General features: G+C 37.9%; 1 protein-coding gene across 1 annotated transcript in view; it reads right to left on the bottom strand.

The window, feature by feature from the left end:
* Nucleotides 1-2,080: 2,080 nt before the first annotated feature.
* The window catches only part of pcca (propionyl-CoA carboxylase subunit alpha), a 705,208-nt gene continuing 685,721 nt past the window's right edge, over nt 2,081-21,567 (bottom strand). The window contains exons 23-24 of the mRNA XM_028799956.2: nt 3,070-3,147; nt 2,081-2,563 (exon numbers count right to left, since the gene is read on the bottom strand). Coding sequence (XP_028655789.1) covers nt 2,489-2,563; nt 3,070-3,147 — 153 coding nt within the window. The 3' untranslated portion in view covers nt 2,081-2,488. The remainder of the gene's footprint in view (nt 2,564-3,069; nt 3,148-21,567) is intronic.

The following is a 21,567-nucleotide window of genomic DNA, read 5'->3' as shown; positions in this document are numbered from 1 at the left end:
GAAGGTGGTAATTGTTTGGAAGGAGCTTCCTTATACAAATCTTTTCTTTGTAAAATTGTCGAGATGGTGGATTTCGACATGCTGTACATATTAGCGAGATCGGTCACATGAACGCCCCTCTCATTTTTCCCATACAATTTCCTTCTTCGTTTTGATTGTGATCGCTTTCTTTACCTTCGTTACCTTCTCTTCCTTCCTTAGCAATTATTGAAATAAATTATATAAATCACTGCACTGACCGAAATTACGTCCAGAAAAACACGTATCTGGGCTCCGACTGACGTTTACAAATGCTCTCGGCTGTTTGTTTACAATCGCACAAGCGGATACACGTGATCGCATTCAGGTCGTAATGCAAGACGTTGGTCGTAATTCAAAACAAAAATTTTGGTTGTAAACCAAGTTGTTTGCATGTCAGGCTGGTCGTATATCAAGGGTCGACTGTACCTCAATTTCAGTAGGCTGACTTATTCTTAAAAATATGAAATACTCCTGTATTTTGGTTCTGACAAAATTACCTGTATTGTAAATTACGATGACTTTCCACTGGGCACAAATCATCTGTGTGATATGTGATTTTTTTGATAACCAATAAAATTTCTTTGCTTTCCCATGCATGATATCAAATCCTCACATGAATAGTCAGACATTTGCTGTTACAAATGCCTGTGGGCTTATCCAGAGTTAGCCTTTGATCAGGACTGGCCTTCACTCCATCAGTTCAGTGCATATGTACAGTAAAACCTTTTTAACTGTGAAAGTCCATGGGAAACACCTCTACTGATTTACCTACACAGTGCGTTAGCTCTTTCAGTTTTGGCTCTGGAAAATGAGGTCCATATGAACAACTGAAAAACCGTCCAGCTGTAGATTACGTGTCCTCATTCTGCCAGCTTTTCAAGCAGATAAAACAACTTTACAAGATGATGCTTATTAACTGAGGAGGAGCAAACAAAAGATCAACCCTAATTTTTTCTAATGTTTTCCCAAAATATGAAAATCATTATAATCCAAGACATTACAAAAGTACCATGTGTGTTCCTTGAATTTTGTGTGAAATAATAGAAAAATGTAATTTTTAATCACTCTAGTGAGCCTCTGCCCAAATTCTTCTCTCCAGACTTATCAAGTTTCAGTGTGGGTAGCCATTAAAATCCATCTTGGGTCCACTTCTGGGCTATCAGAGTTGACACTTTACAGTTACACAGTAATCAGGCTTAACCTCCCATCAGTGGCTGCTGGTGTCTTTAAACCCCAGAAACCGGCATGTCGCCAAGCCAGTGCTCTTAGTATTTTATTTCTTAAAGTGACATCAGAGTTTGGTTTTTTCCGGTTAGTGACAAAATGCTACCACCAGGTAGCCTGGAAGTACAATCCTAAGGTCTCTTCAGTCCTACCTTGAGAAGTTCGTCACCACCTTGAACATGAGCTGGGTCACCTGCCTTCCAGTATTTTGTACGATATTTCTTGCCACTTCCTCCTTCTCTTGTGTTCTGGCAGTTTTAAGACCTCACATGTGAAGACACGCTGCCTGTCCACACTGGCATGCAAAGTTGCACCTTGACCTGGTGGACTAGACCAGGATTGACCCTTCTCAGTGTCACATATGTAGCACCCCATGCCCCACAAGAAATCACTGTAAACATAAGGAACCTCTCATAATGTCTTAAAGCAAAGAAACACAAATTATGATGCTTTTGGTAGTCCTTCAAAGTTGTATAGAATTTAAAATTTTATACCTCTACCTGGGAACCCAAGAATGGCTCCCTTCAATTCTGGGAGAACAAGGTTAGAAGTGTACAAGTATCATTTTAAAGAAAACATTCAGTGCTTGCAGCTGGTTGGGGGCATTATTGGAGGGCTACCTATTTGGACCTTGTATGTGATGTTTGTGGTATTCTCGTGTAACTGTATCATTTGTTTGTGTCCCATTGGCTAAAGCATGATGGATGTATCTGGATGCACTCTTCAGGATAAATGATTAAAATAGAAAGAAGAGGATTCACTTCATATAAATCACTACCACCAAAACAAGAAAAAATACCGCAAAAAAAGGAGAAATGACATAAAAACAAGCCTGCAGTTGTTTATTAGATTTTAATATAGGCCAGCTGAATTAGGGTGTAACAGCACCTTTGCTGATGTATTGTGGGAGATCTTCCATTTCCCTCTATTCTACAAAAGAGTGGGTGCTTTAGAAAGGCGAAGTTGGGATTACAATGCTATCGCAATCATTGATGCAGGACCACTCCACTCAAATGGTGACTCATCATGTAATGGTTTAAATGTAAAGCTTGAAATTTGAAAACCATACCCAGTGTTTTTAATTTGTATCGATTAATAACAATAGTAAAAAGGGGGGAGATATTGAAAGTGTTTCTCACTTGGGCTTGATTGTAAAAAGTACAGTTTGACTAAAAGGGAATGTTTTCAGTGCTGCAGCTCGAGATTTGCTTATGAGTTCAGTAATGACTCGAAGTGGCCAAAGTCAGTCCATTCCTAGCTCAATGAGAATGTCTCCTTCTGCAACAGTGTCCCCTGCTTTACAGTGCACGGTCTTCACCTGAAAATAAAATAAGTCCAAGATCATTTATAAAACTTCATCAGCATGCTCCTCATTGGAGTTGGCATAAAGACATGCATGCCACTCTAACAATGCCCAGTTTGACAGCACATGCCCGGTGTTTGTCTAGCGTTTCGTCCTTCTGTCTCAGGTTCCTCACAACCCTGAACTGGCTTAAGCAGGCAAGAAAGTGCATGAAAGGATGGGTGTTTTTTTTTTTTTAAAGTGCCTTAAAGCTAGACCAGTATTTTGAAGTTGCCAATTAAGATGTCTGAAATTGGTCCAAAACAACAGCAAAAAAAAAAAAAAAAGTTCAATCCTACATAACAACGTTTACAAATTTTGAATCTACTTATTTCAAAGTAGGGGTGCAAGGGGCTGGCAGCATTGGGCTCATGGCATGGAACCAACACTTGCCGGGACGCTCGTCAGCTGCACGACAAAGTCACTCAAATGTATGGCGGGTAATAAAATGTTATGTAAAGGACAGAATTCACAAAAATTACCTTAGCTGTCCTGGCAGCTGTCATGCTGTTCTGCATCTTCATGGCTTCTATTACACATATTTCCTGCCCTTCTGACACCTAAAAAAACAACACATGAAAAATCATTCATTTTGCTTGAAAGTGTGCTTTGGGCAAAGTGAGCAATGCATATAACATAGAAATATTGATTTGCAGATTTCAATTTGTGTGTCTTTTGTTCTCATTTTAATAATTTTCAGTACCTGAAATTAATATTTCAGTTTGGATTTCTGTTCTTAGTTAAAATAAGCCATCGGGGAAAAAGAGTGCAGGCAAGCAAGCTTGACATAATAGCCCGCACAGAGACCATTTTGCTCTGATATTTGTTTATAGATTTTGCTAGCAGCTTCTTTATACGTATTCAGAACATCTTTCAGTTCATCAGCAAAACCCTTTGGGCACATTTTCTGAACCACTGCCATATTCAGGTGATGCTGCATTAAACACTGCACGGTAAATCCTGAGCATTTATTCTGAAGCAGCTGCACATGTCTGGGGACCATCTAGCCATCAGCTGCATCATGATGTGTCTGTGCCCCTCTTTGTCATGTGATACAGTCCAGAAAAGTTTTTTTGCAAGCGTATTGTAAGCTTCACTGAAGGGGAAAAAGAATCCGTCACAATAGACCACTGCATTCGGATCAAACTAGGATAAACTGAATGAATTTCAAATGAGTGTGTTTCATCCAGCCTGCTGCACACTCACCTTTGACACGAGGTCGGGGTTCACATTCACATTTGATTAGCACACTGGCACTCATTAAGCAGCATCCTGCTTGACACAGAAAACAAGTTGGCTGAAAAAAACTTTGTCAGTTTAATTCATGATGCTTGGCAATTTAGGAAGTCCAACTGTCACAGAGCATTTTGCAGATTTTCAGACATCTCTGACTAATGATTTATAGGGAGTGATGGCAAATACAAAATCGAGTGAAACCAGCTGCTTGCAATAGACTGCAAAATTACTGCAATGGATACAGGCTGCTTCTATTTCCGCTTCTGTGACAAGTCATTGAAATCCTATTAAATCAGGTAATTTGTGCATTTCGTCCAGTTCCATTCACCGAAGAGTGAATAAACAGTTTTAGTTATTAAACAAGCACTAAGGAAGAATCCTGATAACTCTGTATTGTTGCTTAACTGCTTGGCTACAGCATACAAAAAGTCTGCCCTCTATTCACTTAGCAATTTGTAATTATATCTTTGTTAACACTGGGACATGGAAAGGCTTTATTAACAAAATGGAGTAATTACTATGATTAGTGCTGGCATCTCCACAGCATTATGCAAAATACTTTAGGGATATAATTTCTCCATGTTCCATTTTATCTACAAAGACCATGTCTGGTCAGCGTCCTCCAACAATATTAGTTGCTATACCTGTTGGTTAGCAGATGCACCAAAAGAAAAAGATTACTTATGCACTTCTATTGTAGGGGGCCTCACTGGTATAAGCGTTCACCTGTCCGTGACATTGAGTGCTGCTCGGTGGTTACATGTCTTGTACTGACAGGTTACGAGTCTAAGCTGGCCGTTAGCTTCTGTGCTAACTAATGAAGTACAAGACTGGCACCTGCTAGATAAGTCAACAACATTTTACCAGCTCTCGGTAGAAGTTATAACATAAGATTGCTTTTTCCCTGATATTTTAATATATTCATTTTTATTAGATTATGGCCATATTTGTTATCTTACTGTTATGTCTTTAGTATATTCTATGTAGATTTTGTGAGCCAGTGTTAATTTCCCTTTGCAATTAATAAAGGATTGTTCACTCCCTCTCCTGCTTGTTTCTATTCAAACATACCAAACTGCTTTTTGACATACACTACAGATTTGAAAGAGAAAAATATTGTCTGCATAATCAGAAACCTTATGATGTATACCATAGGGGAAGGGTTGAGAGAAATCATTCCTAGGGAGCAAAAAGCAAATGTGAGAGGTTTAAGGATGAGATTAAAAAGTAGAGCGGAAAGCAGACTACTTTGCCTGGTGCTTTTAAAGATGTCATCAAATTTTCAATTTTCTAAGAACTGCATCTGTAGGATGAGAGTGTAAAGTCTTAACCATATTAAAATATTGTTCACCACAGCCCATGAAGCTCATACCCTGACAGAGAAAGTTCTATTTCATGTAGTAAAAAGTCTTCAGCTAATCAAGAGAGACAGAAAAGCTACCAGTTGAGACAGAGTAGGTGCTACCTCTTAAATTGGGAGGAGATATCTATTATTGTCAGTTGCACAGAAAAAGCAGATGAAAGGTGTCTGATCAGGATAAATTTAATTTAGTAATATTCTGTTGTAATCACCTTGCCATGACTGCTGCCAACGTTTTCACATCAGTGTTGAACAGTGATATAGAACAAATAATTAGAATAAACTCCTGGGGCCTCATGTATAAACGGTGCGTACGCACAGAAATGTTGCGTACAAACGTTTCCACGCTCAAATCGCGATGTATAAAACCTAAACTTGCCGTAAAGCCATGCACATTTCCATGGTACCTCATACCTTGGCATACGCAATTTCTCCGCTCGGTTTTGTGGCACCCAGCGTCAAAGCAGTGCTACTGTTCCTGTGTGGTTACCCTTTCTTTCTTAGACCCACATTCCTGACGTGGCTTTATAAATACACTGAAACTAACTGCATATTGTTTATTAGTGTAATGCATCTGATTGTAATTAACCTGCAGCAATATAATGGTCCAGGGAATAGCCATAGTATTCCAAGTACCATAACTGCTTTAGCATTGTTACTCTCACTGCATCTTCTTCTTCTTTCAGCTGCTCCCGTTAGGTGTTGCCACAGCAGATCATCTTTTTCCATATTACTCTCACTGCACCACTCGGAGTATTTATATCACTGTATCTGAGTGGGGAATCACAGCAGCAGCTAATTGGAAAGAGAATTATCGGTATACAGCATGAAGCAGACGCTGCCTCAGCCATGGCAAAACGTTTCAGAGACTTTCCTGTACGGACTTCGCGGTTTAGAAAAAGTTTCATCCCAAGAACTATAAACGCACTCAATCAGTCCATCAAGAGCTCCTTGTAGAACTGTTTGTACTTATAAGTACAATCACCTCACTTTAAACTTGCACTACAGTTATAATATTGCACAACCTGCACCACTTTATAAAGCGTGTATTTACATATGATGATGATATCATTTTTAAGATGAAATGCAGCAAAATATGTTGATTATATTATACAGATAAAATTTAACTTCATTTAAATAATCTGTACTGTTAATAATTAAACATGTGAGGACACGGTGCTGCAGCGCTAGCTAGTTCATGGATAGCTCCTGCCTCGCGCTGTATTCATACTGGTGCTGACACAACACTGGAAGGATAGACGGATAGAATAATTAAACATGTACTACGAAGATATTTCAATGTTCCTTAAAAGTTTTGAAGAATCGGCGTTCTAAGCTTACAAATGGCTTCATGTCTGTTACAGAGCTGATTGTGTGGCGATTGGGTATTTGGAGAAAGAAAAGTAAGGACAGGAATTGGAGGTTAGTACGTTTGAAAGAGACAGTACTGCTGTGATAAATTATTTCATCGAAGGTCGTGCATAGCGCAGCAAGCCTCTTGCGTGAGACATGAACAAGCACTGCGCCACCGTGTTCCCATGTTTAATAACATGCTTTCATTCCTATCATCATGAAAAAGATATCACGTATACATCTCAGTATTTTAATTATTCAGAGAGCTGTAATATCATGAATGTAATGGATTATGTGTCCTGTCGGAGAAAGAGAAAGCCCGTTTAAGAAGTAGGTAGTGATTCACACACAGAGCACATAGAAGATCAAATACAGAACAAAGCATTTAACGTGTACTTTAGTTACAATGGAATTTGAGAAACTAGTAAATTAAACGATTTTAAGATGAAGTTTATGATGTTTTACTTTAATGGCAAAATAAACTATGTGATTAAAGTGGATATTTCGAGATTAAAGTTGACATTTCAAGCTTTTTTCCCCACTGTGTGCCTATTTTTTTTTTTGTCTGTACCCTAATAAGCTTTCATATGACACTCAGACGGTGGGCTACGACTCGCCTTTTCACGGTGACTTTGATATATGACTTGAGCTTTCGAGTTTCTCTGACACTCTGTCAATCAACTTTCTTTTGTTGATTATATTACTGTTTAAACCAACAAATAGTACGTTTTTCCTTTGCCTCCACTTGGTATTCGCTGAAATTCTTATATTTTCCCCTGTGCTTTTCCCATTGTCTTTTCACAGAAGGCTATTTATATTGATTTGCATATTCAAAGAGGCGTAATTCTTAGAGAAGTTGGGGCGGGACAGAAGGCGCGTGCACGTGCGTTACTTTTCACGCTGATCGGGATTTATGTAGCGGAAGAATGTGGAAGTTTGCGAACGTACAAATTCCTGCATCTGGATTTTTCTGTGCGTACGCACATTCCTGCTTTTGTGCTTACGCCATGTTATAGTGTGAGTTCTAGGCACGGTGTTATACATGAGGCCCCTGGTCCTTGCTATGTTTTCAGAGGAAGGTGATCATGGCTGAATGTATAGAATAGTTCAGCTTATACAAAGAGATGGTAGAATTTTTCATATAAAAATATGAGAGAGCCAGCTGCTTCCTTTGGGGTTCATCACGTCTGGAGCCTCTTTAAGTTCTGATAATGTGAGAGGGTAACTGAAGGAAATCCACGTCCTCCATTGTTAGTTTAGGGAGAGACAACTTCTCTAGAAAGACATTCACTTCAATGGGGGATGTACTACAGTTTTCAGAAAACAGTTCAGCTCCAGAAAGCAATTATTAATAATAAGTGTAGGAGCAGCATGCATTAGGAACAGGGCCAGGAGCAGCTGAAAGTGAGAAAATGCAGAATGATGATCAGAGAGCAAAGCCTGCTTTAAGCCTCCATTAGAAAGCCACATATGGGGAGACAAAAATATAATCAGTTCTTGACCGAGACCAGTGACATGGGGAAAAGAATGGAAAAGACTTGGCAAAGGACTGAGAAGGCAAAATGAGTCCTTTAAGTTCAAATTAGAGGCAAATTTACAAAGACAGTTAGTTGATTGCAGAGGATTAAGCACAGGATCCATGAAAGTATTTGCTTGATCTTTCAATTCTAAAATTTGTCTGGTTACAAAAGAAAGGAAAGAAAACTGAAAGGGAGTTGGGCAGTAAATGGCACATAAAGCAATCTTTTCTCCAGCAACATCTGATTATACATAAAAGAATCTGCCAAGTTCACCTGACCAAACTTCAAAAAATTTTAGCTTAAGATCCCTCCTCTCATTAAGATGTGGCACATGACGAGGCTCCCACCAGTTCTGACACCGAGTGCTTTACTCACCCGGTTATTCACAGAAGTTCAGTTTCTAAAATGCCATGCATACCCTTATTCCCGTTAGAGAAACCGGGATATTAGTCTATGAGAAACCAGGTAAACACATGTAACCTGGCTGTAGTTGAGATTTTGTAGTCTTCGTCTGTCTGTAGCCTGCATAGCCACAGGCTGAAAACGGTGGAAGCATCAACAAAATATTCCTTCTTCTGGATGAAATAACCTGTCTCAATATTTCAGAAATCATTAAATTTATGTTGATGAGCTGAATGTACAGTGCTAATTTCGGGAGACACAGGATCCATGGCAGCTGTTAATGAAGTTTAATCTTCTTTTAGCACATTTTTATAAGATCAGAGTGCTTTGCCAAAGGAGAGCTCCATAAGTGGACTTGCGCACACAAACTGGGGTTTTCTCCGTGCATGAGTCCAATTCACTAGTATCAGCAGATTTATTAGGAGAGTAGAAGGCCTCGAGTAAGTTCTTCATGAGGAATGCAGCATCCTGACGAAATGATCATCTAAGTGCCATGCTCATGTTCTTCTTCTTACTGTTAATCAAGTGAAATAATTATGGGTTGTGCAGTACAAGTTGTATCAAAAAGCAGTGGGTGGGCTAGGCAGCCATCATAGACAAGATGTCAAGTGATCTCATCACAGGGTTTTTAAATGACTGGGACCATGGCTTTCTTGCACTAAACCAGAGTATGACTTAAGTCTTGAAAAAGCGGATCTCAGATCCGTCAGAAATGATGTTTTAAAAACAGAGCATTCCTCAGAATAAGCTACTAGCTTGAGAGCCTATGAAATTTAATACTAAGCTGGGTGGCTCAGGAGCAACCTGGAGCACATTTATGTAGGAAAGGAGATCAGATTGTTTTTCTGAGCACCATCTTTGAGACACTCAATCTTTTGTGGATGTTCTCAATGCTCCTGACTGACAAGCTTCATTTTTTAGGTGGTGCCCTCGCTGCAGAGCACATTCTCTTCTGTTTTGGGATGAGATGTTACTACAGAGCCTGAAGATCTACAGTATATTTATTTATGTATTTATCCCAATATTCTAAAATCAGAATGAATTGACATTTTGGTGCTGTACAAAGCAAAAGAAGAAAAAATAAAATCCTAATTTAAAGTTAATGTATGTTATAAATCATGCATTCTAAATAAGAAAAAAAATAGCACACATAGAAAAGAAGCTAAATTTACCTGTAATAATACAAGAGGAATAATAAAATTCACTATTTAGATTATATTTGGATAACATTTTTGGATAAAATGTTTATACACATGCACTTATTGGTGAGATGTAAAAAAATGTCAGTTTCAGTACATATTAAGTAAAAGTAATATAAGAAAATCTACAGGTGGCACGATGGTGCAGTGGGTAGCGCTGCTGCCTCACAGTTAGGAGACCCGGGTTCGCTTCCCGGGTCCTTCCTGCATGGAGTTTGCATGTTCTTCCAGTGTCTGCGAGGGTTTCCTCCGGGCGCTCCGGTTTCCTCCCACAGTCCAAAGACATGCAGGTTAGGTGGATTGGCGATTCTAAATTGGCCCTAGTGTGTGCTTGGAGTGTGGGTGTGTTTGTGTGTGTCCTGCGGTGGGTTGGCACCCTGCCCAGGACTGGTTCCTGCCTTGTGCCCTGTGTTGGCTGGGATTGGCTCCAGCAGACCCCCGTGACCCTGTGTTCGGATTCAGCGGGTTGGAAAATGGATGGATGGAAGAAAATCTACTTTTGGCTATGAATGGTAGTATGGATTACTTTGAAGAGTTATTTTGTCTGCTCTTCTTCAATGCCAACCAATTCTGCATTTATATTTCTCAAGTTGGTCTGCATTGTTATATTTAGCATGGTGGTACTGTATGTGGTAGAAGAATCTGTCTCCTCCATTCCCAGTACAAGCCCAAGCTGTCGCTGGCTGCTTATGATGGATTATGCAGTTCTCCACCATGAGGAGGATATGCTTACTCAGTGACAGTAAGTCGCGGTTTTTCTGTAAAGTGGTAGGGAGTTGAGCAGGGTTAGAGTATATAGTAAAGGATTCTAATTAGAGTGGGAAGATGGTTCTTAAGCTCTGCTTAAATTTTGTTTTGCATTTCATAGACATTTACAGGATAAATTTGTTTGAAATGTTACTGCCCTATAAAATACAGTACATCATTAACTATTTATATACACACACAGATATATAGAGAGAGACAAAATCTTTTATATAAACGTCTACACGTGGAAGTGTGTGTGTCTATCCGGCCCAGAAGTGAGAGGTGGAGTCGGGGTAAGGGCTCCACCTCCAAGGAAACAGAAAACTCGCTTAGTCGCTAATAACACAAGCGTGGCCAGCACGTCAGCAAAACGAAACCCCAGTAGAAAGACAAAGTCACTTAGCCGCTAACATCGGCAAAACGGAATCCCTTTTACTTTTCCTCCCGCTGCTAATGCACAAGCGATGAGAGCACATCAGCAAAATGAATCCTCCTAGGAGAGAGATGCCCAGAATAGTTCCTTTCAATTACTTGACATCTCTACATTTCATTTTTTTTTTTCTGATGATTTCAATAGTTTCTAGGACCCCAGGATTTTTACAGCATGGGCTTACACAGCTAGTGTATATATATATACTAGCAAAATAACCGCGCTTCGCAGCGGCGAAGTACTGCTTTAAAATTTTAAATAATAAACTGAGGGAAAATATACCAATAATTATTTGTTAAGGATCTCTTTGTATACCATGTTGTCAGTTCGCCCCTCCGGTTGTAATATGACCAAGCTGTGCGCTGAGCTTACTCTTGAGCATGCAACGTATAGTTGGCCATGTGAAAAGCAAATCAAGAACGGCAAGACCGTGTCAGCTGCGGAGCTCAGCTCGGAGCGAAATGAAGTGAATGAAATGAGGTGAACGGAAGGGGAGATGATCACGTGACTCCAACACCCGCTTTAACTCTCCATCCCTCCACAAACACAGTCTCTCGGATCCCAACTCTCCTTTATATATATATATATATATATATATATATATATAGATATATATATATATATATATATATAGATAGATAGTGATTTAAAAAACTACACATTGCTACACATATTCTGCCTATAGTTCCCAAAGCACATTAAGGATATTTGAGGATATTTACTCATTTTTTTTTTTACCTGATGTAACTAAATTGTATTTTTACTCGAATATGTTTTCTGACCCTAGTTTTTTTTACTTTTGCTTGTGTAGTAGACAACTAAATTTTGATCTATGCTATAATACTTCTACTTGAGTAGATTTTTTTTAGTACTTTTTCCACATATGATGACATGGTAAATTTCGCTGCTGTGATCACTCATTTAAGAGACGAACAAGAGACAATAAATGTACCAATCTTATGCAACACTTAAAACTCAACCTCACTTTTGGCCATTTTCTGCTACTTTTATTAATTCTTCACTTATTCAGATTTTGCCCATGAAAATATACAGCAGACATTTCTTTCAGAATGTTTAAACCTGATGAATTAGTTATGCTGTACACATATAATACATTAGAATAAGTTGCAAAATTCTGTAAGTTTTTGAATATTATTTTTATTACTGTAAATGGTGGAATAAGCTTCCAAAAACCATCAAAGTATCACTGAAGGTGTCAGGAATAACAAAAAAATATCATTGTTATGAAATATCTCCAATTATCATGTCTATGTCTACTGTTTTGAAGCAAAATGTTGCAGTTATTTCCCTCTCAGTGACTGTCTTTATCATTAAGCGAGAAGCTGTGGCTTCTTTATCAATATCTCTAGTGTTGCCAACTATTTTCAATGGAAACTCACTTAAAATGTACAAATGAATGTAAAATATATTCTTAAAATGCCGCTAGAAGTCGCCATTACTTTATTTGCATATCCATAATAAAAGGGACTAACTAAAAAGGTTTGACATAAATTTCAATAAATCATAGTGCATACAAATATAATTACATAAGTAAAATTGGAATGAACTGAAATTGTGGTGCTGTACAAAGCAAAAGAAAAAAAATCCTAATTTAAAGATAACGTGCATCACAAATGATGCATTCTAAACAAGAAAAAAAAAACAGTATACATATACAAGATAAGCTAAATTTAACTGTAATAAAACAAATAATAAAATTCACTATGTAGATTATAGACCACAAATTAAAAATATTTTCAGATAAAATGTTTATACATGTTGCCCTGCGGTGGGCTGGCGCCCTGCCCAGGGTTTGTTTCCTGCCTTGCACCCTGTGTTGGCTGGGATTGGCTCCAGCAGACCCCCCGTGACCCTGTAGTTAGGATATAGCGGGTTGGATAATGGATGGATGGATGTTTATACATGTGTTTATTGGTGAGATGTTAAAAAATGTCAGTTTCACTACATATTAAGTAAAAGTAATATAAGACAAATTATTTTTAGCTATGAATGGTAGTATGGGTAACTTTTTTGATTCTTCAATGTGTTTTTTGAGAGGATATGTGCGTTTTAATGTTACACAATTTAGCATTGAAGTTCACCGTGCAGAAAAGCCAATACACCCTAGAATCATTAGCAATGCATGGCTTCAGCTTTCCTTTGAAATCAAGGTTTGCCTCCCATTCTTTTCTATACTTTTGCAAATATTAAATTGAATGGGACATCTTCAACCAACATCAATCAAAAACCTTTCTTTAAATGTGTTGGTTACTGTGTATGAACAGGACAAAAGTATTTAACAAATTTTTGTTATTGACCTAACGCAGAATAAAATTTGTCAGAAATTGGAAAGAAGTAAATTGCTCACTTTTTGACTGCTCGAAAAAAATAGCCTAGCTATTAGTTAAATCAGTTTCAAACAAAGAAAAGACACTTTCCCAAATGGAGCAGCAGTTGTGTTTAACAACTGGTTGTTAGCCAGAGGTGATTCTAAGGACTCTGGGAGCCTAGCAAAACAACTCCATGGGACCCTCCAACTAACCCACCACAGAGCTACAACACGGTAAAATGTATTACCATTATTTTAGAGCAATGTCTAAATTAATAAGATAAACAGAGAGAATTTAATAAACACATTAAGTAAAACAGCATATTAAATACATTTGTAAACATAAAACCAATAGCAATTGAATAAAGTAAATAAAAAAAAATCTAAATAAGCAAAAAAAGCAAACAAAACACAAAATAAATATAAGGTGCACATGGTAATAGAAATGAATACAATTTGTACATAATAATATTTAAAAAAAATAAAAAGTGCACATAATAATAATAAAAAAAACAAAACAAAAAGCTCATAAAGATATTTCTATAATTTTCAAAATGAAGACGCACACAGACTGGGTCCCTTACAGGTCTCAGTCACACAGCCAAGCAGAAAAGAGTGCGCTGTGTGCAATCCGGTAACAGAAATCTATAAATAAATTGATATTTATAAAACATAAGAAAAGTATTACAATTGTCATGCTTATTTCAGATTCATGGTGGCTAATGATGATGTTCAAATCTATTTTGCACAGTTTAATGTCGAAGGAGGATATTGACAAAGGAGAACTCCAGATGATTACGTGTTCATGTAAAAGAAAATTTCTAAGAAACCAGATTTCTGCCTCAACAGGGCAAATTCACCTTAATCCGGTTATGAGTGTGCATGTAAACGCACAGAGAGAGTTGAGTGGGCTGTCATTTGAAAACTGATGTGCCCCATTTTTTTTAGTAGGTAACAGCTTATCGTCAAACTGAATAACCCGAACTGCCTGCGAGTTTCAGAGTAACTTTGGAGGAAGGGAGAAAAACATCACAACATCGTACAGGGGCATGGAAAACAGCATTTTAATGGCAAAATACTGAACTTTAATTATTGCTGTAAATAAATTATTTTATAATTTTTTTAAAAATAATTTAGCCTTCCAGGTTGGTTCTGCCGCTGGACCCAAAATATGGAGGCTAAGCTTTAAGCAAGTAGGAAATGCTGATCCCCAACCTTCCAGTTTAAATAGCACTGAACTGCAGTGAGTTTAATATTCAGTCCAATCTGATTTTCAAACAGCACACTTATATGAATTTCTGAAATAATATCATCTTAAATAAACATTCTTTCTTTAATTTAAACAACTTCCTGAAGGAGTTGAAATGAATATTTGATCAACTGGACATAACGCGAACAAGATGAAATAAGATATTGTCACTGAAACGGGAGACAAACATCTTTGACAAGTTTATAATATCTTTCAAAACTTTAGTCAGAGGCACAGGTTGAGAGGATGATACTTTGGTTACAATATTTAGAAATTGTTTATTTGATGATATTAAACATGAACTGGTGAAATATATGTTAGGGGTGATGCTAGATTATTTTTATTAGGTTAAGCCAAACTAATCAAAGGGCAAAGTAAGGAGCAGAAGCTGGACCCTTTATAGTTTCCACAGTTAAAAAAAACCCAGCCTCTCTGTTAAAGAACAGCTGGAGCCCAAGGGCAGGCTGGTATGGTTACCAAAGAAGCTGCCCTAAGCTTCAGTGCCCATCCAATGACAGGATGGGGCCAATCCCAACTAAAAACTAATTTGTTTCTACCTGTATTGTTAAGCAAAAAGGAAACTTGAGTGTTTATTGATTTGGGTGCAGCAGAGAACTTTACTAGTCACACATTTGCTAAAGAATGTGGTCTGGACATAAAACCTTAGAATCAAACATTATATATTGCTTATATTGATGGTGGCGGAGCCAATAAATTGATCACATCACTGACTAAGTTGTGGGTAGCTATGGTTTACCATAGCTTAAAAAACATTCACCTGTCATTGACTTGGAGAACAGAGAGCATGCTTCCTGGAGCCCATTTTTATTTATTCTGTTAATCCAATTTAAATAAGGCATAGATTGTGCAAAATTTCACTTGTTTTCAACATTTCTAAATGAGTTAGGTCAAGATTTATTTTAGCAAACAACAACCCCTTACTCTTCCTTCTCACTGTCCTTACAATTGTGCCATACACCTTCTGCTTAGTGTACCGTTGCCTAGGAAACTAAGGATATGATCAAATATATTCAAGAAAATGGAGGTAATGGATTTATTTGTTCATCTAATTGTCCTATTGGAGATGGATGTTTTTTCTTTTTCAAAAAATGATGACAGGTAACATCTGTGTATGGATTACTGAGACCTCAATAAGATTACGAATATGATTAAAAATAAATGTCCTCTGCCATTGATCTTTTCCCTCCTCAAACAAATCACTGGCTCCACCACTGACATAAAATTAGATATCCATAATGCTTATAATTTGATCAGGATAGGGGACCGGAATGAGTGGAAGATGGCATTCAACACTAACTCATCATGAGTATTTACTAATTCCAATCCTTATTACCGTAATATCATCTTCCAGGATTTATTGGCTTGTTCAGTGCTAGTTTACATTGAAGACATTCTAATCCTTTCTAAAGATTTTGAATCTCATACTGGCCATGTAAACTGTGTAACGTGAAACTGGAAAAGTGTGAATTCCGTTTCAGTCATCTGTCTTATTTTTTAGCTACCATATTAATTAGGTTTTCTAATGAACCCAGAGAAGGTCTCTCTGCTTCTGTAAAACTGGAAACCTTCTGATAGTCCAAAGCAAGTTCATTGATTTGTTAGTTTTGTCAATTACTGTAGCCTTTTTATTAAAAATTTTAGTTCTTTAGATGCTCCTATTACAAATCTTACAAAGAAGAGTTGTAAAACATTTTTTCTTTTTTGCCTTGGAGGGTCAAAATGCATTTCACTTGTTAAAAAAATTTACATCTGCCGAGATTCTCCAGCACACAGCTATTACGTTTCCTTTTCAGATGGAGACTGATGCGTTAAGTATTGAGGCAAGAATTTTTGATACAAATTACATCTATGTGCTTAGTTTTCCAAAATGTTTTGTACTTCTGAACAGAACTATGATGTTAGGTATGCAGAAATATTAGCCATTAAGCTTGCTTTGGAAGAGTGACTATGCATCAGCTTGTCATATACAGTTTACTGATCACGCAAATCACATGTACAGTATTTAAAAATGCCTGAATTCTTGTCAGGCACGCTGGTCTTTGCTCTTCAATTATCTCTCAATTAATTATTGTAATTAATAGCATAATTTGGAGGTTGATGCCCTCTTCAGAATGTGTGAAATCGATGAAACTAGTTTAGAACCAGAAAATTTAATTACTTTGCACAGGTGTAAAACAGGCAGTATTTCTTGAACTCTACGATTTCCACCAGGAATCTCTTCAAGCTATTTGATCCTTGTCTGAACCCTGGAGAAGGTGTTAGAATGCAACCATTCATCTGCTTTTCTAGTTTACATGTAGGGTTTTGTTCAGGACTGTTTATCACAGGTTAGTCTACAGCAGGGGTGTCCAACTCTGGTCCTGGTGGGCTGCAGTGGCTGCAGGTTTTCATCCTAACCATCTTCTTAATTAGTGAGCCGTTTTTGCTGCTGATTAACTTGTTTTGCCTTAGTTTTAATTGACGTGACTCAGACCTCTTAGTTGATTTTTTTTCCTTAATGAGCATCAAAACAATAATGAGACGCAAAACAAACTGCCACATGACCAGCTAATCTGAAAATAAAGAAAGGTGAAGGTCTCGGTCATGTTGGTCTGCTCAGGTCACCAAAACATCTTGACGGTGGTCTTAGAATAAACAGAAAATCAACAGTCTGCTGTGGCAGAATGAGAGCAGCAACAAGTCGTGATATTCAGTAACAGCTTTAATTAACAGCAAGAATTGGCTTCTCATTAAGAAACTGGTTGGAGTGAAATTGACTGGAGTTTGATGTTCCAATTTAGCTGGTCATCTGTTGGCTCGTTTCACATCTCATTTCTGTTTGGCTGCCATTTAATGAAGAAACAAATCAATTCAAAGGACTGAATCCTTAAAAACAGGGCTATTAAAATGAAGGGAAAAGGAGTTAATTAGCAGTGAAAACTGTATGAGGGTTAAGAAAAGGGTTAGAATAAAAACCTGCAGCCACTGCAGCAAACCAGGACTGGAGATGGACACCCCTGATCAACAGCTAAAGGTAATACTACGGTCTCAATGGTAGTCAACCGATTTTCTAAAGGCGCTCATTATATTCCCCTTAACTCTGTTCCATCTGCAAAATGGTTGTTGGAAACTTTTATTAACCACTGTTTTAAACTACTTAAGTCTTCCAAAGTCTGTTTTATCAGATCATGCACCTCAATTTATCTTTAAGTTTTGCAATGGATTTTGTTTTAAATTGGGTGTTTAGGTGAAACTTTCCTCTAGGTGCTACCAAGAGTGTAATGGATTGTCAATCAATATAATGAAAAAATTCTTAGATGTATGAATAATTTGTTTCAGTCTGAATAGTTAGATATGTGACCCTCTGTGGAATTTTCTTGCAATATTCTGCAAATTATTCTGATAAAATGTCATATTTTGAATGTCAGCATGGCTTTTTGTCCTCCATGTTACTTTGTGTTTCAACAGATTCCGAGATACCCATTCTGTCTGAATTCATGAAGAAGCTGGACTAACATCCAGGAGCACTTGTTGAAGGCTGGAGCATCTGCCAAATGTTAAGCAGACAAAAGAAGAAAACCTCCTGTATTCAAGGTTGGGCTGAAGGTGTGCTGATGAGAAGAGTCATCTGCCATCCTGTTAACTCGTTCTGCGGTGCATTGAGACGTATACTATTATAAAGTATATTGGTCCTGTAATATATTGGCATGCTTTGCCAGCTCTTTTTAAAATGAATCCCTCTTTTCATGCCATCTGCCCAAAATCTATTCATTTGTGCTGTGTATTTCACTCCTCTTCCTCTGATTGACATGGAGGAACTTTGAAGTTTAGGACAGTCTTGATTTTCAAAAATGGGATTCCAGGCATATGGTCCAGCAGATAATTCATGAGTTTCTAAGTGAAATATTCATACTTTGTGGCTTTTTGCCACATTTCATTAATATTTTCCCTTTTAAGCCAGATGGCATTGTAAAAGTTTATTTTTATTGATAGTTTGATTTTTATTTACATAATGCTGCTTTGCATGTCACATGACTTTGATCATCACACTGATGATGTAATAATGGTTACTCTATAAATAAAGTAAAAAGTTCACAATACAGATTATCCTGCAGTGGATAAAACAATCCATATTACTAACCGAGAATGCTAAACCGGATGATGGACGCAGGCACATCCGGCAATGGGCCGTAGCTGCAAAAAGACGTACTGCGCAGGCGCAAAAAGAGTCCGCGAGGGTCGGCTGAGGAGCCGAGAAAGGCGGATAGAAGAGGGCGAGAGAGACGGACAAGACCACAGAAAAAAGGAGTGAGCACAGGAAAAATTGAGAAATGAGGCACAAAGAGCACCGAAAAAAGGAAACGGCACATAAAAAAGTATTCAAACGCAAGCAAAGCACGAAACACATTGCACACGAAACTAGACCCAAAAAAAAAAAAAAAAAAAGAGGCTCGCGCACAACAGCAAGGCACCCCCCCCCCTACAGGCACCGGACGGGACACACACCAAGAGGGGGATTCAACAAGCCCATGGAACACAAAAAGAAAGAAGACGCTCGCGCGACAACAATCCTCAACCCCCCCCCCCCCCCCCCCCCCCCCCCCACACACACATCCATAAGAAGTGACACCCAAAGCCACATATTCTAAAGTGAACATCAACACCTTCACACTAGACAGCATAGGTGTCAGCATTGGTGGATCTCCTTACAATAAAGCACTATTAACCGTTCAACTGCAGAAAAAGAAACATATTAACAGTGACTGCGATCCTCCTTATTACTTATCCATATTTCGCATGCTGAGAAAGAAACAAGTCATGAATACACGGTCACGGGTACAAAACGAAAAGGAAAGGATAACAGGAACAAACACACGAAAACGAAAGAAACAACAAAATAGACGGCTATGCAGCATAGGTGGATCTCATTACAATAAGGCACTATTAACCGTTCAACCGCAGAAAAGGCTCCATATTAACAGTGAGTGCAATTCTCCTTATTACTTATCCATATTTCTAAAAGAAAAAATGTCTCGACTCCAAAAACGCAAAGCTCAACTAAAGCTTCTAACTAACGATGTACCTAAAAGTAAAAACTTTATGAACTGCATTAGATCCTACAATGGTTCATTTGCTTTTGCATATACCGGAGTAAATATCAGGCCACCAAAAGGCAATGGCCCATACTACTTTCGCATATGTGCACAAATACTGCATCGCATTGGAACAGTGCACCCTGAAACAAATCAACAACGCAAATATGCACAAATCTACATCCTAGATCCACATGACGCAAACTATCAATCAAAGTGCTGCATCGCAACAGGCACGGATTCAAAACGAAACACCTCCCGTCTCAGACATACGTTAATGGCAGCGAAGGCTACAACGGGCGTCTCACACAGCACAGGCAAATCGATTACAGCTCCAAAACAACACGTCCCAAATACTACACATGCAACAACGCGCCTCTCAAACGACACAAGAAAAACATACACCAGTAAAATTCATTCGGATTAATGAATGTCATTTGCAATCATTGTCATTCAGTTCACTTCCCTGAAGAAACAACTGGAAATACAAGTTATACATTTACACGTTGTTGTCAAAAGGGTCAAATTAGACTGCCTCCTTTACATTCATATACTGAATATCTACAGAGGCTTATAACTGACGATGTACCTGAAAGTGAAATCTTTATCAACTACATTAGATCCTACAAATCGGTATCCACTATGAACATTAACGGTGGCACTGCACGTGACATCCGTCTTGAAAAAATGTTGTTTATTGATGAATGTTCAATGGCATGAAGTCACTTACTCAACACCATTCATAAACTTCTACAAACGTTTATGAATAATAATATTCGATTTGAAGGAAAGGTACTTTTATGAGGAGGAGATTTTAGACAGTGATTAGCTATTCTTCCAGATGCCATGCACTCAGCTATTGTTCAGTGCACCTTAAAATACGCAGACAATTGGCATTGCTTTCAAAAGATACAGTTAGTAAAAAAGATACGATGTCCAGAACCAGATCATAACAATTGCTTATTACAACTGAGAGATGGTACACTCACCAATACAGCTGGACTTCAGGCACATATTATTACAATTCCTAAAGCCTTTATCTGCGACAACTTAGTTACAGAGACATTTCGAACAGCAATCTCATTAGACCAAATGCCCCTTTTAACACAACGCACTATATTATGTCCAAAAAATATTAATATGGAAAACATTAATACCCAAGTCATTCCATTACTTCCTGGAGAGACACAACTCTTTCTAAGCTCTGACAAACTTGACTCTGATCACAACAATAACCATCTTAAATGACCTTACAAGTTCTGAGCTGGAATTACCTTTTACACTTAAACGGCGTGTACAAAGAAATTTTCAAATAAACCTTTACACTGTGCCACACACTTTATTGTTTGCTTTCTATTTGCATCATCTACACCGTCACACTATTCTATATCTCATTCATACATCACGCTCTTTGTCATTCCCAACACCAGGGGTTGGCAAGCGAAGCGAGCAGGGGGCGGAGCCCCCTAGTTTCAAAAGAATCTCTAGCATCAGTTAGCTAGTATCCCAAGTAGGCCCTAGTGGTAGAATGTTGTTTTTGGTTACTACATTTGTTTTTTCTTTGAGTCACAAGTATTGTCTTGAAGAATTACAAAATAAGGAGTGCATGTGATTATAAAACATAACACAGGGTATAGTTAAAAATCCTTAAATCTGCATTTCAAAAAATGTTTGGTGTATTTAAGTGAATGAAAATGAAGCACTTGTTCTTTAACACATTATTTTAAAATGCACATATTAAAATAAAACACAACTACAAAACACTTGAAGCTACAGCCCAGTAGGTGAAGGGATTGGGAGAGAGAGTTTCCTGTCATTATGTTTCATGTGTGAAACCTGAGTGTGTGTGTATTTCATATGACAGCCTGTATCTACTGTATACTTAAATATTTGTATGATGAAAACTATAGTGAGAAGAATGTCAAAGAAGCGTGGTGGTCCAAAGATGAGACCGTTTAATTATTTTCAGCAAGGATGTATGCATTGCCCATTTATGTTGTTGAGCAGTTTAGATCTTTTTAAAGTTATCTATCTTGCTGTTTACACTGGGGCCACTGTTGAG

This window comes from Erpetoichthys calabaricus, chromosome 4, assembly GCF_900747795.2.
Source record: "Erpetoichthys calabaricus chromosome 4, fErpCal1.3, whole genome shotgun sequence".
In the NCBI taxonomy this organism is placed as follows: domain Eukaryota; kingdom Metazoa; phylum Chordata; class Cladistia; order Polypteriformes; family Polypteridae; genus Erpetoichthys; species Erpetoichthys calabaricus.
Note: the sequence above shows the minus strand (reverse complement) of the source record. Positions and strands in the feature narration are given on the sequence as shown.